An 18,570-nucleotide genomic window follows, 5' to 3' on the forward strand; every position below is an offset into this window, starting at 1 on the left:
CTGTTGAAATCCTACAGATTTAATCACATGAGAAAATGTTGAAAACCATGTTCGAGATGCTTGTTTGAGACCATAAAGGGATTTGTTGAGTCGACATACAATGTTCTCCCCCTGTCGATGATGTCCGGGTGGCAAGTCCATGTAAATGATTTCATGCAATGTGCCATGTAAGAAGGCATTTTGCACATCTAGCTGGTGAGTAAACCAATTTCTGGCTGCTGCAATGGTGAGGAGACACCTCAAAGTTGTTAATTTTGCTGTTGGTGAGAAAGTTTCAGAATAGTCGACACCTTCAATCTGAGTGTACCCCTTTGCGACAAGGCGCGCCTTATATCTGTCGACGCTACCATCTGAGTTGTACTTTATTTTATAGACCCATTTGCATCCGATGGGTTTCTGTCCAGCGAGTAACGATGTCAAGGTCCACGTTTGATTTAGCTGCAAGGCGGAAAGCTCTTCGTCCATTGCTTTTTGCCAATTTGGATCAAGGATAGCTTGAGCATAAGTGTGAGGTTCTTTGGTGGATGTGATGTTAGCAAGATATGCACTATGTGTAGAAGAAAATCGTGAATTAGAAAGAAAATGATGCATAGGATACCTGGTTCCATTCGGTCGGTCTTGGGCAGTGGTCGAATGATTGGCTTGGGATCCGTTACGTAGTCTTGAAGCCAGGAAGGTTGGGTTGATGTGCGACTGGATCGTCGAACAGGAAGGTCGGTTGGAGAAAGTTTGGGAATGGGTGCTAAACTTCTTGGCATGGGAGAAGAAGGTTGGTCTACTGGAGGTTCAGGTGTATTATGACGAGTAGGAGAAGAAGGTTGGTTTGATGGAGGTTCAGGTGCATTGTGACGAGTAGGAGAAGAGGGTTGGTTTGATGGAGGTTCAGGTGTATTGTGACGAGTAGGAGAAAAAGGTTGGTTTGATGGAGGTTCAGGTGCATTGTGATGAGTAAGAGAAGAAGGTTGATCGAGTGAATGTTGGACAGGAGTGGGTAAGTCAATGTCAATAGTGGGCAAAATACCTTGTAATGGAGGTGAGGATTGTGTCTGTGACTGTTGACAGAATGGGAAAACACTTTCATGGAAGATGACATCCCGACTTGTAAAAAAAGTGTCTGCATCTATATCAAATAATTTGTATGCTTTTTGACTGTGAGGATAACCAATGAAGATGCATTGTCGGGCACGGGGATCAAATTTTTGCTTAGGTGAAACAACAGTTGCGTAACAAAGGCAACCAAAAGTTTTTAGGTGAGAAAGTGAAGGTGGTTGATTATATAGTAGCTCAAAAGGTGATTTATTTTTTAGTAAAGGTGATGGCAAGCGATTAATGATATATGTGGCGGTTAAAACACATTCTCCCCAAAATTCTAATGGTAAATTGGACTGAAATAGGAGGGCTCGTGCTGTGTTTAAAACATGTCTATGTTTGCGTTCTACTACCCCATTTTGTTGAGGAGTGTAAACGCAAGTGCGTTGACATTCAATACCTTTTTTGAGAAAAAAATCATACATTGAAATAAATTCCAGTCCGTTGTCAACGCGGATGGTTTTAATAGATGCCTGAAATTGATTTTGTGCAAATGTAATGAATGACTCTAAGAGATGTTGGGTTTCAGATTTGTGATTCATAAGAAATAGCCAAGTACATCTAGTATAGTCATCGACTATAGTGAGAAAAAAACGTTTTCCAAAATGAGTTGGGGTTTTATGAGGACCCCAAATGTCACAATGCAATAGATTAAATGGAGAATGAGATTTTATTGTGCTTAAAGGAAAGGGTAACCTTGTCTGTTTAGCTTTGGGACAAATACTACAATGATTATGAATGGGAATGAGATTTTTACTGATAGGGATAGGTAGTAGGGAAGATACAAGTTGTAGACACGCTGGAGAAGGATGTCCAAGGCGCTTATGCCATAAATCAGGATCGGTCGATATTTGAGATGCGTGGGCTTGGTTTGGAAGAGGGGACATGTAGTATAAGCCTGCGTGTTGTTTACCCGAGCCAATCATCCTCCCCGTAGCCAAGTCCTGTAAAACGCAACCATGTGGAGTAAAAACGACACAACAATTTAGTGAACTGGTTATCTTACTAATGGACATGAGATTTAAATTAAAAGAAGGAACACAAAGAACATCTTTGAGAGTGATTTTGTCATTGAATTTAATTGTGCCTGTAGATGAGATGGGCGCAGTTGAGCCTGTGGGCATATTAACATTTGAAATAAATGATGATGAAGTGTGTGTGAATAATTGTGAATCAGATGCAATGTGATGGGTTGCTCCGCTATCCAAAATCCATGGTTTCGTAAAAGCAGAATTAGAAGAGGAGTTATGGGCAAGCAGACCTGCAGAGCTAACAAACGTGTCACTTTGACCGTTATTGTTGAGCGAGTAAATAGCCCTTGCCAATTGCTGAATTTGTTCGGCACTGAAGTGTTGTACGAGGTTTCTATCGGACTCGTTACTTGTGCCTTCTTTGCCAGACATGATTTTTTATTTAGGGGATAAAAATGGAGAGGCTGTCAGGGCACCAAGATCGGTGCTCTGATACCATATAAGAAAATGATAAAAGATGCAAAGAAGAAAAGATGTTTCTTATTCTCTTATGTGTATATTACATCACTCATGTATAGGAAATATATAGGGTGTTTCTCTCTCCCAAATTACAATCTAATTAGGTAGGATACTAATCATGAGATTCTATAATTATTAAATTAATGGCATATAATTGGTACAATATCGTCAAATATTGTATACAATAATTGCATATAATTTTATAATTATTATTTCCTTAATAGATTGTATTAGTGCTTTGGTTTCTTTTATTAGGTGGTGACTTTTCTCCATATGTTGGGGTGGACTACTAGGGGTGGCTTTTCTTTTGTAAATTCCTATTAAATTTCTAGTATTGAACATAAATGAGCTACAAGTTTATTTTCTCGGACTTATGAAATTGGTTTGATGAATTGAAAGCACAAAAATGATCTCTTCATTGGCTAGATGGGTTAACAAGGGGACTATGACTTTCGTTTTCTTTAAAAAATAAAATGGTGGTTTTGACAATGGAGAGAATTATAGGTTTTATTTTCTCTTTCCTTTGAAGAAGGCTATAAATCTTATTTTATTAATAATATTTATTATAATAAACTATCTCCAAAATTTTAACTAATTTTCCAATTCTTTTCTCACATAAATAGTATTTTAAAATAATATTTCACTTTATTCATATTATTAACAGTGAGGATTTCATGATTAATGTGATAAATGATTTCATGACATTTTGTCAGTCTGTTATGTTGCCCCCACAGCACTAGATTGTGTTCTTCATTATTATTTCTCATTTACCCCATTTTTCGATTATATGTCTCCCAACCACTTATCATTTACCCCACTTATCGATTATGTCTCCCACTTATCAATTAGTGTTATTCATTATTATGTCTCCCATTTTATAAATGTTTTCTCAAATTATTATTTTATTTTACATTATGATTATGAATATACCGAGGATGGAAGAAGAAAAAGTAACTCTGAACAAACTAAATACTGAAATACAAGTAAAAACCAGGAAATCTAGAAATTAGTTAAACAATTCTATAAAAGCTATCATCCAATTGTAGTCTTCACTCACCATTCATATTGAAGCTACTCCAATGGCTTTGGAAAGTCACAAACAAGCAAATGAAGAAAATGAGTTCATTCTCTCCCTTCCCAAGGAAAGTGGTTTGGGTGCAGCTCCCTATCTCCATCTATTTCAAGATTTTTGGTGCCCAACATATTATGTTGAAGGAGTGAACAAGTTTCAAAAGCATTTTGATGCAAAAGACAATGATGTTTTTGTTTTGTTGCCAGCATTCCAAAGTCAGGTACTACCTGGTTGAAAGCTCTTACTTTTGCCATTGCAAACCATCAACGTTTTTCCTCTTTCGACAATCATCCATTACTCTCTTCCAATCCTCATGAACTTGTACACTCCCCTGAATTTATGTATTCTTATGATTTGCATGACCAAATTCTTTCCCTCTCCAACATGAGTGAGCCAAGACTTCTTTCTACTCACTTACCATTCCCTTCATTACCTCAATCCATCACAAAATCCAATTGCAAGATCATTTATATATCTAGAAATCCATTTGATGTTTTTGTCTCGGCATGGGAGTTCTTTACTAATTTGAAATTGTCTTCATCTGAATTAACATAGGAGGAAGCATTTGAAAAGTATTGTAATGGGATAACGCTGTTTGGTCCATGGTGGAGTCATATGTTAGGTTACTGGAAGGAGAGCAAAAATAGACCAGACAAAGTTTTGTTCTTAAAGTATGAAGATCTTAAAGAGGATACAATATTTCATGTGAAAAAAATTGCAGAGTTCTTGGACTCTCCCATCACTCAAGGAAGAGAGAGTACCACAGTGATTGAAAACATAATCAAACTATGTAGATTTGAGACGATGAAGAATTTGGAAGTGAACAAATCAGGATATATATACAATATTGCAGAGAAGAAACACTTCTTTCGGAAGGGTGAAATAGGAGATTGGATAAATTACTTTTCTACTTCTATGATAGAGAAGTTATCTAAAATCGTTGAAGAAAAATTAGGTGACTCAGATCTATCATTTAAAGTATATTCCTAGATTCCAATTCAATATGAGATTTCATAAGAGCCAGTTCATGTTATATTGTGTAGAACAAATGATATTATGTGTTAAGAATTGCTCAGCGTTGTATATTACAGTTTCTTTTACATCCACCCATAGAAAAAAAACAAACCTTTTCCGTTAATTCAGTACATGCTTTAACCTGGGTTTAGAACAGTATAAATAGTTTTACAGACATCTTTTTTATATTAATCAGAAACCATGTAATAAAGCATTATTTAATTAAAAAAACTACTGATAGTAGAAAGCCATTGGTTGCAATATGGTTTATGAAATAAAGCATTATTTAATTAAAAAAATTACCGATAGTAGAAAGCTATTGGTTGTAATATGGTTTATGTAGAAGAAGAAATGTAGAAAACAAATGAATAAGAACATTTTTAAAAATGGAATAATAACATCATAAATTTTCACGATAGTAGAACTGAAAGTTTGGATGGTAAGTAATTACAAATATAAAATTAACATATTTTTTTTTTATTTTAATTAGTGTCTCAAACCACTTGTCTTTATGAGATTTATTTTAAAATTAACAAAGGTTAGATGTGCAAGCGTTTTTATGCGAGATGATGAATTTTAACTTCTTATATAAGAATTGAGTTATATAAGAATTACTCCTATTATTTAATTATTTTTTAATAAAAAAATATATAAACAACTTATTAAGAAAATAATAATTATCAAATTATTTATACCCAATTATATGTAATTAATTTAATAATGATAGAATCTCATTATTAGTATTCCTACCTAATTATAACTTGAAGAAAGAAACTCCTATATATTTTTTATACATGGAGTGATGTACCTAAAAGAATAAAAAACATCTCTTCTTCTTATCAATTTTTCATATACAACCCTGCATCACATATTGAAAATAAATCTTATACACTTTTTACATATGATTTAACAGTACAAAATTTAAGAATAGTGGTTGTTCGGATAATAATAATAATTGTCATTTTATAGTATTGGTGTCTTGTCAACTTCTTTAATTAGTATATTTGCTTAAATAGTAAACAACTAATATAAGTCACCAACTCCTATGAATGATTAATAAGTACATTTGCTTAGTAAACCACTAATATAAGTCACCAACTGCTATGTATGATTAATACATTTATTGGAAAATAACACATGAATAATTGGATAGCAATGACTGAGGATTGTAAACATGATATTTTTCTTTATTTTAATTTTGGCAAGCCTTCACGTTAGTGCTTTTAAAATAACAATATCACATTATACATCAAGTCAATTCAACAAAGATACTAAGAGATTAAGGATCCTTACTTTAGAATTAATAACAATTATGAAAATAATAGTTAATTATAAATAGTAACTTTATACTAACACCAAACATAAATATAGTTTTCCAAAATTTAACATCAATCAATATAGGATATTATTAAAGTTGACTAAATCGACACTACTATTAAAAAGCTAACCCTTTAAATTTAGTTTTGATTAATATAAAATATTATTAGAGTCGACTAGATTAACTCTATCATAAGAAAACACTCTATCAAAATAAAACACGAAAATAGTTTTTCAAATTTAACATCAATCAATATAAGATATGATTAGAGTTGAATCAAAATATGATTAGAGTTGACTAAATTGATTATAATGTATCGCCAAATATTTATATTTTTTTAAGTAATATATATGCATAAAATTATTATAAATTTTAATGATATATAAAAATATTTTTAAAAAATAACCAATTCTAATAATATTAAATATATTTTAATATTAGAAAATTAGAGTTAGCCTCTAACTAAGTCTAATAATATTAAATATCTTCTAATAATATAAATATGTTAAAAAAATATTAGAATTCTTATCGTTCTAATAATATTAAATATATTTTAAAAATAAGATACACTACAAGAAAATCATGAAATAGAAACCAATTTTTAGAGACCAAAATAATTAGTTACAATAGGAACTAAAATAGAGACCATTTTAGAAACTAAAAAAAAATTGGTTTCTAAATTAATTTCTATTATTTTCTATTATTGTTAAATAGTTTCTAAATTGGTATCTAATTAGCAACTAAGGTTTTAACTACCAATTATTTAGTTTCTAAATTTGGTAACAAAAACATTGGTTGCTAATTAGATACCAATTTAAAAACTATTTAACAATAATAGAAAATAATAGAAATTAATTTAGAAACCAAATTTCTTTTTAGTTTCTAAAATGGTGTCTAATTTAGTTACTATTGCAACTAATTATTTTGGTTTCTAAAAATTGGTTTTTATTTCATGATTTTCTTGTAGTGATATTAGAGAAGGATTTAGTTGATTTTGATAATATTAAATATGTTTTAATAATAATTATATTTTTTTTAAAAGATATTAAAGTCAGTTAGCTGAGTCTATAATAATATAATAATATTAAATATGGTTTAATTTTTAATTTAAAAAAATATTTATTTTAGGGTTCATTAAGAGGACAATGTTATATTTAAGGTCATCTTTAATTTATTTGTTTTACCATCAACTTTATTTTATAAATTTGTGCACATGTGTAACAATGAATATGAATAATAAATTATTTTTAATCTAAAGGTTCAGATCTAAAGATGACAAATCTCCTCATTCATAAATTTTTTTCTCTTACTTTTTATATAAATTTCTTCACACTCATCTCCTTCATCCACACTCATATCCTGCACCCACCCTTTTCTCACAAATTTCCTCCATTCACACCCATCCACACTCATTATTCACTAACAATAATCTCCTTAGATGGGGATCCCACGAGTTTGTATAACTCTTTTTGGAAGATTAAGGTTTTGCCATTAGCCCATATAACTGCTTGGAGGGTTCTGGAAAATAAGATTGTTACCGAGGTTAACTTGGCAAGACGTGGGGTCGTGGTTGATAGCATTATATGTTGCCTTTGCAGGGTGAAAGAGGAGACAACAAGCCATTTAGTTTTTGAATGCATAATTATTTGGCTTGTTTAGAATCTTTGCTATGCTTGGTTAGGGTTGAACTCGGTTGACCATCTTGTTTCTACCTCACATTTGTATTTTAATTTGTATGGTGCTCCAACATCTGCTAATTTAGTTTCTAGAAATGTCTGGATTGCTTTGGTAAGTGAGATTTGGCGACATCGGAATAAGCACATTTTTAAGGGAGGAGTGATTGATCATTCTGAAATCTTTTTCATGGCTCAATTGAAGGTCTGGTCTTGGGTAACCTCCAAAGTTCCTTAAGCTGAAATGGAGATTTGACTAAAGCATAATGATATATGCTAAAAGGAGAAAGTTGGAAGGTCCAGAACGCACAAAAGAGAGAAAAGAGTCCAACTCAGCAGCAAGAATGCATAAGATTAATTGGGCTACTTTTGTGTTTTTATGAACAAGCCCAAAGCGCAACACAGGAAGTCACCTAACCCTAAAAAATTTGGTTAAATAAGGGGCTATCACTAGAATTACATACGGATCAAAATCCAAAATAAAATTAGCAGTGAATGGGATTCAAAGCCAGGTTCCTTCAGCAACCAAGTAAAACTTAACCACTACACCAAGCAAATTCTCTAGTTTTATTATGATTTTTATTATACTTATTATTATTAATAATACTAACAATATTAATAATACTAATAATAGTAACAATATTAATAATATTAATAATACTAACAATATTAATAATACTAACAATATTAATAATACTAACAATAATAATAATACTAACAATATTAATGATACTAACAATATTAACATATGAATCACATTTAATTTATCTATAATCTACTTGAATCTAAACATAATTTATTATATTATCTATTAGTATGAATCAAATTTAATATATGTCATACTCATAGTCATCATATTACCTATTACATTAAAATCAACTATCATATTAATTATTATTTTACGATCATATTGACTTCATTAAGTTCATTATAGGTAGTTGGTTTTACTTGTGTGTTATAGTAAAGAATATTGTCAACAAACAATATTATCTTTTAACATAAAATGATGACTTTTACATTAACTATTAATTAAATCTCTAATACAGATTACTAGTTAGCATATCATTATAGTTTAAACTATATTAATTATTCCATAAATCTATGTAAAAATTTGTTACTAAATAACCCTTTCTACTAATATATAAATCATAATGACAAAGTGATTAAATAATTTATAATTTAAAATATTTTAAAAATTATACATTATATCAATTTTAATCTATGTAAGTAAATATTTGAAAATAAGATTTTTTTTATCGACAAAGAATAAAAAAAATTAAACAAAATATTTTAAGGATATTTCAATCCTTATACAAGAATTTCAAATCAGAAAAGAAGTGTAAGATACAAGCACCTATATAGCCATCTAACAAAAACTTCACAACTACCTATAATAACCTATATTTGAAAATAAGATATCAAATAATTTTATATTAATATATATATATATATATATAATATGAAAGTAAATTTAAATTTAACCATGAGTTTTAAAAAATTAATATTAATATTTATAGTATTAAAGTTATATTAATATTATATAATTTCTTCCTTTTTCTCTCTATCTATCTATATCCGGATAAAAGTAATATTACTCAAGTCAAATAAAACTACTATACACACACAATAAATATCTAAATGTATATTTATATCAAAATTAATATTAATAATATGAATATTAATACTAATAATATTAATAAATATTAATAATAATATGAATATTAATACTAATAATATTAATAATAATATTAATAATATTAATAATAATGTTAATAATAATATTAATAATATGAATATAATGTTAATAATAATATTAATAAATATTAATAATATGAATAATATTAATAAATATTAATAATATTAATAATATAAATATAATTTATTTTATTATTATTATTATTAATTATATTAATATGTATAAATTATATTAATATGTATAAGTATAATAAAAATGATAATATGACCAATGAACTTGTCTGGTCTAGTGGTCAATTGCTATTAACATCTGAGCTTAATCCTAAGTTGTTCATATAAATATGCGAGGGATCTATAATGGTAAATTATTTTTATAATTATTTAACATAAATGTATCTTAACATTAATTTATGTGAACCTTATTTTGTAATACAATTCTTCACGGATGAGCTACCAATGTCTTCAGAAGCCATAGTATATGTGAGACATTCTTGATCCACATATTTCCTAAATTTTGATAACTCTAGGATAGCTAGTGAATAGTGTAGGAATTAGATAGATAGATAGAAATATAGGTAAAGATAAACTATTAGTGTTTATAATACATTTTTATCAATATATATAATTTGATTTTCTAAATTTATGTATTTGTCTTACTGAATTATAATTGGATAGGTCAATTTAGATGAGAATTAATTAACATTTAACAAAATCTACTAAAAAAAAATAATCATATACAACTATGACTATTTACCATAGCTACATTTTATATACAGCTGTAAATAGCTGATTTTTTTTAAGTAGTGTCAAGGGTTGTTCATTCTTTCTCAGTTACCCCACCTATCAATTATATGTCTGCCACCACTTTCTTTAACTAATTTTTTGACCAAATTTAATTTACATTTTCAAAAAGTTTAGTTAATGGTTGTTTGAGATTTTAAGATAGACATTGCCTATGTGGTCAGTTTCTTTTGTAGCGTTAGCATTTTGCGGACTATGTTGTACGAACCAGGGATAGCCTTATGTGTAGGTGAGGGTCCATTAATTACGATAAAATATCAGTACTTGCAATAAAAAGTTAAAGTTAGTTAATTTTTAAAAATTATGTTCTCTATAGATATTTAAATTATTATTCTATTTTACGTTTTTTTTAAATTAAAATATTTATACATAATATTTTATAATATTATTCGCATTATTAAATTTATATATATTCACAATTTTATATAATAATATTTTATTTCTTTTAATTTGATTTTTTATTTTTATAGATTTTTTTTAATAAATATTTGGTTGTGATTATGAATATACCGAGGATAGAAGAAGAAAAAGTAACTCCCAGAAAAACTAAAATAATACAATTAATACAAGTAAAAAGCTGGAAATCTTAGAAATTAGTTTAAAAAGTTCTATAAAAGCTATCTCTTGTTAACCTATGTCATCATCTACTCTTCACTCACCATTATTATTCTACCTACTCCAATGGCTTTCGTAAGTGACAAAGAAGCAAATGAAGAAAATGAGCTTATCCTCTCCCTTCCGAAGGAGATGGGTTTGTTTGCAGCTCCCTATCTCAATCTATTTCAAGACTTTTGGTGCCCATCGTTATATGTTCAAGGAGTGATCAACTTTCAAAAACATTTTGATGCAAAAGACAATGATGTTTTTGTTGCCAGCTTTCCAAAATCAGGTACTACATGGTTGAAAGCCCTTGCTTTTGTCATTGTAAACCATCATCGTTTTTCCTCTTTCGACCACCATCCATTACTCTCTTCCAATCCTCATCAACTTGTGTCCGGCCTTGAATTTTTCTTGTCTCATGATTTGCCTGACCAAATTCTTTCCCTCTCCAACATGAGTGAGCCAAGAGTTCTTGCTACTCACGTACCACTCCCTTCATTACCTGAATCCATCACAAAATCTAATTGCAAGATCATTTATATATGTAGAAATCCATTTGATACTTTTGTTTCGACATGGGAATTCTTTACCAAAGTGTCTTCACGTGCATTAACTTTTGAGGAAGCATTTGAAAAGTATTGCAATGGGATAACAGTGTTTGGTCCATGGTGGAGTCATATGTTAGGTTACTGGAAGGAAAGCATAGATAGACCAAACAAGGTTTTGTTCTTAAAGTATGAAGATCTTAAAGAAGATACAGTTTTTCATGTGAAAAGAATTGCAGAATTCTTGGACTCTCCTATCACTCGAGAAGGAGTGAGTAACACAGTGATTGAAAACATAATCAAACTATGTAGATTTGAGACTATGAAGGATTTGGAAGTGAACAAATCAGGATATATAAACAATATTATAGAGAAGAAGCACTTCTTTCGGAAGGGTGAAATAGGAGATTGGATAAATTACTTTTCTCCTTCTATGATAGAAAAGTTATCCAAAATCATTGAAGAAAAATTAGGTGACTCAGGTCTATCATTTAAAGTCCATTCCGAGATTCCATTGCAACATGCGACTTCATAAGAGCCAACGTGTTCATGTTGTATTGCGTAGAACAAATGATATTGTGATCTTTACTTTTAATAAATAAAGATGTGTTTTTACGCTTTTATAAATGAAGAAATATGTCTTTATAGCTTCCGGCCAATAAAAATAACTTATCTAGCTTCGAACTTCTTGTCTCTTACAATTTTTTCAACCATGACTGTTGAGTTATGTATTAAGAACTGCTCATTGTTGTATATTAGGGGATATGGCAGATAAAAAAACACTTCTTTTGAAAGGGTGAAATAGCTAAAACAGAAACATCATTTTGACGGCCAAAGATGGTCAAAAATCAAAGAAAACTCACAAATAAATATATGTTATGCGTCGGCCAAGAAGCAGAAAAGCGTGGAAGCAAAGTTAATTTGTGTGGGTCAAGCCGACGTGAGACAAACACAAATATCATCGGCCTGATCGACAAAAACGAAGATGAAATATCGTTGGCCAGACTGACATAGATGTATCGAAAACGCTAGAATGTGTTGACCAAGCAAAACGCAAAAACAATAAAAAAAAAAAATCAAAATTTGTGTAAGTCTAGTCAATGCAAAATTGGAAATAACTAAAAATAAAAATAAAAACTAGCGTGGGTCTGACCCACACAAAAATGGAAGTTAGAAAAAAAATTAAAGATTAATAATGATTTGTGTGGTCTTGACTGACGCATAAAAACTAGAAAAAAGATGCAAATTATTTTTATTTTTCTACCCGTTTTCACTTGTAAAAAGTTTTCATATTTATTAAAAAAACCATCCAAATCATTCAAACATCTAGATAATTATCTATATCATTTCACTTATTAAAAGCATTAAAATCTTTCAAATATCCAAATAATTTCAAGTCAATCTGAGTACTAATGCATAAAGAGAACTTAGCAATTGAAATGTATAATGCTGCTATAAAATAAAGCATAAAATAAAATTGTAAATTAAAAATTAATCAAAAGTTCTAAAACTTAAAATGTACCATAATACAATTATATAAAAAGGTACTACAAATAAAAATATGAAATGCGTCTAGTAGAAATACCACTGATGTAATCCATAAAAGCTGAAAAAAAATACAAACAATGTGAATAACTAAAATATTTAATATATGATAGAATTGTGAAATAATTAAACTTACGGTGTAGGATGCACTTCAAGTAAGGGGCTGGTGATTAGGCTCTGGAACATACTGATAGTAAAATTTACTTGTACTACATGGTAATGGGAAGGGTATTAAGTTTTGGGAAGACAGATGGGTGGGGAACATTCTCTTGAAATGTAAATTCCCGAGGTTGATTTCCTTGTGTGTTGATAAAGATATTTTGTTGGAGCTCTGTGGGGCTTGGGAAAATGGTGTTTGGAGGTGGAATTTGGTGTGGCGAAGAAGTCTGTTTGAGTGGGAGAAGACTCAAATTTGCCAACTTCTTGAGAAGGTACATGGGATGAGTCTTATCTCGGGTATTGATGACAAGTGGTCTTGGAAATGTGGCGCGTCTATTGAGTTCTTGGTTAATTCTGCTTACGGTTTATTAAGGGGAGAAATTGATGGGGTGCTCTCAAGTTATTCTAATTTTTTTTGGAACATTAAAGTTTTGCCTGCGGTCCAGGTTATGGCTTGGAGGGTGCTAGAAAAAAAAAATTGCTACTAAAGTTATTTTGGCTAGACGTGGGGTGGTGGTCGAAGGTGTTCTTTGTTGTTTGTGTAATTAAAAGAGGACTCTACTAACCATCTGTTTTTTGGTTGTAGAATAGCATGGTTAGTTTGGAATCAGTGCTTCTCGTGGCTAGGGTTGTTGTTGGTTGCTCTTATTGATCCCTTTTCACATTTGATTCAGTTTTCTATTTGTAATGCACCTGAGTCTATCAACTTAGTTTTGGGGAGTGTGTGAATCTCGATGGTTAGGGTGATTCGAAGTCATAGGAATAAGGTCATCTTCAATGGCGCAATGGTGAATCATTCTAAAATCTTCTCTTTGGTCCAATTGAATGCTTGGTCTTGGGTTACTTCCAAAGTTCCCTCTGCTTGCTTCTCATTCTCTAATTGACGTTTTTCTCCCCTGATTTGTCTTAATTCGATTTAAGTTATATGCTTTTGTTTTAGGTAGACAAGACTTTATCTTTTTTTTTAGCGGTTTGGTTGGGTGGTGTGTTGACTGTATGTGAAGTTGTGATGAGTTTTATGTTTTGGTGATCTTTGTTTTGTTTGTTTGGAGTGTTGAACCTGTTGGTTTAAGTTGTGACAGATTGTATTAGTGCTTTGGTTTCTTTTGTTAGGTGGTGGTTTTTTTTTCTTCTGTTGGGGTGGATTGCTAAGGGAGGTGTCCTGAAGTGGTTCTATTTATTAATTATTTTTCTTGCTGATAAAAAAATTATAAGTAATTTTTCATATTGTATCATTTGAAGTCACTACAAGAAAAAAAAGTTTTAATAGAGGTTATTTAGCGGAGGTTAGTATAATCTTAGGAATTGATTTAATTAATAAAGATTTTTTTTAAAACCTCAACAAAATAACGGAGGTTTTATAACCTTAGTTAAATTCTAAATGTTTATTTTAAAATCTTTGTAAAATAACGGAGGTTTTTTAACCTTAGTTAATTTTCAAAGGTTTATTTTAAAACCTCCGCAAAATAACGGAGGTTTTTTTAACCTTAGTTAATTTTCAAAGATTTATTTTAAAACTTCTGCAACATAGTAGAGGTTTTTTTAACCTTTGTTAAGTTCCAAAGATTTATTATAAAATCTCATCAACCTAATGGAATTTTTTTAACTTTAGTTAAGTTTCAAAATTTTATTTTAAAACATCAATAAAGTATTTTAGCTTTTTTCAAAATTTCAATAAATAAATATAATTAAATTTTTTATAAATAAGTAATTAAAAATATAATTTCAATATATTTGATAACTAAATTCTTTATATTTTTTAAAAATATAAGTTTAAACATGTAAAATTTTTTTTAAATGTTTTTAATCTTAAATATTTATTTAATTAAAATTAATTAATTTTTTCTTTATTTTATATAAATATTTTTATTAAAAAAATTAGTTTTTTTAATTTTTGCAAAATTTATTTTCAAAACCTCAGGAAAAGACTCCATAAGACTCCATACTTTTTCCAACTTAAATGACTAAATTATATAATTTTAAGTTTTAAATTTTTTCTTCTTTCATCTTCTTCCTTACTTTCCCGCTTTCTCATCTTTTAGCCTAATCTAATTTGCTTCTCCTTCTCCTTCTCCATCACAAAGTTGTTTCTTCACCTCCACCACGTACCTGCTGCTGATCCACCACGAAATCGCTTTTCTAAAACTTTGCTTACGAAGGTAATTGGTTTCTTCTTCCTCTTCTCAATACATATTTTTATTATTTAGTGAGAGAATCACAAACGCTGACGTTCTCTCTCTCTCACGCTCATATAAACGCTCCTCCACCATCGTTCTCTCCGACGAACGCAACACCATCGTCATCACCATCAATTTTTCTTTTTTTCATTATCCTTTCTCCGTTTCCATTGTCGATTTATTCTGTGGCGTTGAATTTCTGAGCTGCTTGTGTCGTGTTCGGATATGATTTTGGATTTGATTTTGGTGTTTCGATTGACCTTTTTTTTTTCAAATTGATTGTTTATTGTCATAATTTTAATGTGAATTGCAATTTAAACAACTTATCTTATGATGTGTGATGTGTTTGATCTGCGGGGAAAACGATTTTGGGACCTGATGCATCGGTTTGGACGCGGAGGGAGGAGGAGAGTTGTACGCGTGAGGAAGACGAAACGAGGGTGGTGGACTGGAGTGAGAGAAAGTAGTATACTTCTCGTGGTGAAAAAAACAACACCAACTTCTTGTCACTCTGCTTCTCTGTAATGATGTTGCCATGAAGGTAATTAATTATCAATCTCACTTATTATGATTGAAGCTTGAGCTATTTGAATGAAGTTCATGAGATGATTGGCTTTATGTAGACTAGTTTGCTTGATTATCTTGTTGATTATCTCACCTCGGGTTGCAAGCCCAGGGAAAAATGGAGGTGCCCTTTTCACGTTTTGCCTTTCGTCTCTCTTTAACAGGTGTTTCTCTCTCTTTTCGTGTTTGGTTTTGGATTATTATTAATCATGCTCCTTCCCTCTGTTTTTATCACTTTTTCTACTTTCGACATTGTCCACCACGCATTAAAGCTAACCTAGAACTAATTTGCGTCGTGCTTTAGCTGCTGAAAGAAAAAAAATCAAAATGTTTTAGCTGCTAAAGCAGTCATTCGCACTGTAGCAACGCTCAAATAGTCAGCCACACTGTAGTAATGCTCATTTGGACATATGCTCAAACACTCAGTTTTTTTGTTAGAAGAAACATATAAAGTAGCAGGAAAATATAGTTATAAAGTGATAGGTAAAAGTGGACAGAGAAAAAACATTTTCCTTTGGTCTCGAGTATGTTTTTCACAGGAGACCTTTATCTTTATATTTTATTTCCTTGTTTGAGTTTTTGTTTTTAGTTAAGTTTAAATAGCACCATTAGTTTTCTTGAAGGTTTAAAACTTGAGTTGTCTCTGATGTTAATAACTACTTTGTATGTCTATTGGTGGTTAATTTATTCATGTGGTCTTGCATATTAGGTACTAAACACGAGAAGTTTGGTTTTGAGTTTTGAAGCTTGCGTCCTATGAAGTATGAGCAAATAGCAAAATTGCTAAATGGAATTGCCGAGAGATTTGACTGGGATAAAATAATGGAAGGTGATAAAATTATTGGACTCAAACAGGTGAGTTAAAATTTGAATGAACAAGGATGTGAGACATTTCTTTTACAATTACAATTTAATTCATTTGTTTAAATTGCATTGTTATTGATGAAGATTTGAAGTTTTTTTGCACTTTATGTGAACCAGGGGAAGCAGAGCATATCATTGGAGCTTGGTGGTCATATACTTTATGTATGCAAATTCATCTTTTCTTTTCTACTTCTCTTCTGCACAACTGGTGACTATGATTGACATTTTTATTTTTTTAGTTAATAGCTATCTTTTAAGAATTTTGTTATATATCTATAGTAAGTTTAGCTACTTTAGATATTTAATATAATATTCATATACGACAATGCTATAAAGAAAAGTTATGCTTTTGGCCATAGTAAATAGTTAACGTGTTGCAGAACAAAAGAAAGTGTACTGGACCTTTCATTTGAAAGTTGTTATATTATAAATTGTTAGTTACTTATGATAAATAAATAAATAAAAAAGTAATGCACAAAAGTTTCACATAAGATTTTAAGCTTAGTTTTCGACAAGGATGCAACAAAATGGCTACCCAAATTTATATCTAATGCATTTATGAGACTTTGCTGGAGCAGTAAAGATGCATTTGTGGTTAAGTCAGTTGAACCTTTTCAGTGCAATTGCCAGTAGGACTGCATTTATTAACTTGCTTTATTATTTATTAATTTATATGAAAAATCTAATTAACCATTATCTATAAATTTTCTTCTTTCAATTACAATTTTATGTTTGATTATATTTTGGGTTTTGGGACAAATCAAAGTGAACTCTTATTTAAAAAACTAGAATAATTTTCAGATTTGTTGGGTATTACTATATATCTGTGACAATCCAGTGCAAGGAATGTTGTGAAGGTGTGTCTAATGTCTTGGGCTATCATATATTGGGGTGCAGCTTATGGAATTGATATGATAGGCATATCTCTATTGGCCCTGCTGCAGGTGGTACGATGTAATGATTTCTTCACTTTTGTTTGACTTACCTCTCAGTTAAAAAAATATGAATGTAGATCCCTATTTGGATTAACATCTCAAATGATACTTACCATAAGACCTGTCTGTAAATATTGAGATTTAAAAAAAAATTAAATTACTTGTTTTATTTTTTAGATTATACATTTTTAATTATGATACATGTTTATATTGTAGGTTTCTGATCGAAGAAGTGTGTCAACTAATAAAACAAACTCTGGACATCAAGAGAAGCATAGTTGAAGAATATAGTATAATGTGAAAATGATTTGTCTTATTTTGTATTTTGTAAACAATATGATAGATTTTCATTTGTAGTACTTCATACCAGTATTCTTTTTTTATTGCTTTTTTCCTAATTCTTTTAACTCATATTTTATGTTTGAGTTTTAATTTCAGTGTGTATACTTGATATACTTTGATATAAATTTAAATTTAGTTATATATGCATAACTTTTCAATTGATGAGTGTTATATCCATATTTTTTTTTTATTTATTGAAAAAGTACTTTAACAAATATAGATAAATAAATACAATAGATGTAAACAATTGTGGTTAAAAAAGCACATGAATGCTTAAATGATAAACGAGTAAAAAACAAATGGTTTTATATGGTTTTGAAAATTATAAAGGTGTGTATTCTTTTAACGAGTAAAATACCATAGGTTACGGAGGTTTCGAAACCTATGGTATTTTACGGAGGTTTCGAAACCTATGGTATTTTACGGAGGTTTTGAAACCTATGGTATTTTATGGAGGCTTTGAAACCCATGGTATTTTATGAGGGTCCTAAAACCTATGGTATTTTACGGAGGTTCTTAAACCTATGGTATTTAACGGAGGTTTTGAAAGACTTTTCCTTGGGTTTAAAAAAACCTCGGGTAACACATTCCCCAGAGATGATTTAGCGGGGGAAATTGTAACCCTGGGTAAATGACTTAATGAAGGTTTTAACCCTTGGTAATGTAAAAATAAACCCTCGTTAAAAT

General features: G+C 30.1%; 1 protein-coding gene, 1 long non-coding RNA gene and 1 pseudogene across 2 annotated transcripts; all 3 read left to right on the plus strand.

The window, feature by feature from the left end:
• Window positions 1–3,563: 3,563 nt before the first annotated feature.
• LOC137831274 (cytosolic sulfotransferase 15-like) lies at window positions 3,564–4,789 on the plus strand (annotated as a pseudogene).
• Window positions 4,790–10,775: 5,986 nt separating this feature from the next.
• LOC137821447 (cytosolic sulfotransferase 15-like) lies at window positions 10,776–11,981 on the plus strand. Its single transcript, XM_068626044.1, has one exon. It carries the CDS (start codon window positions 10,834–10,836, stop codon window positions 11,830–11,832), a length of 999 nt encoding a protein of 332 aa, XP_068482145.1. The 5' UTR covers window positions 10,776–10,833; the 3' UTR covers window positions 11,833–11,981.
• Window positions 11,982–15,032: 3,051 nt separating this feature from the next.
• On the plus strand, window positions 15,033–17,985 carry LOC137825799 (uncharacterized). Its single transcript, XR_011083352.1, has 5 exons — window positions 15,033–15,719; window positions 15,802–15,906; window positions 16,452–16,597; window positions 16,724–16,768; window positions 17,758–17,985. It is a non-coding gene; the product is annotated as an uncharacterized lncRNA (long non-coding RNA).
• Window positions 17,986–18,570: the final 585 nt, after the last annotated feature.

Source organism: Phaseolus vulgaris, chromosome 11 (assembly GCF_000499845.2).
Source record: "Phaseolus vulgaris cultivar G19833 chromosome 11, P. vulgaris v2.0, whole genome shotgun sequence".
In the NCBI taxonomy this organism is placed as follows: domain Eukaryota; kingdom Viridiplantae; phylum Streptophyta; class Magnoliopsida; order Fabales; family Fabaceae; genus Phaseolus; species Phaseolus vulgaris.

Excerpts from the sequence above, each read along its gene's own strand:
- LOC137821447 (XM_068626044.1), top strand. The coding sequence starts at position 10,834 with ATGGCTTTCGTAAGTGACAAAGAAGCAAATGAAGAAAATGAGCTTATC.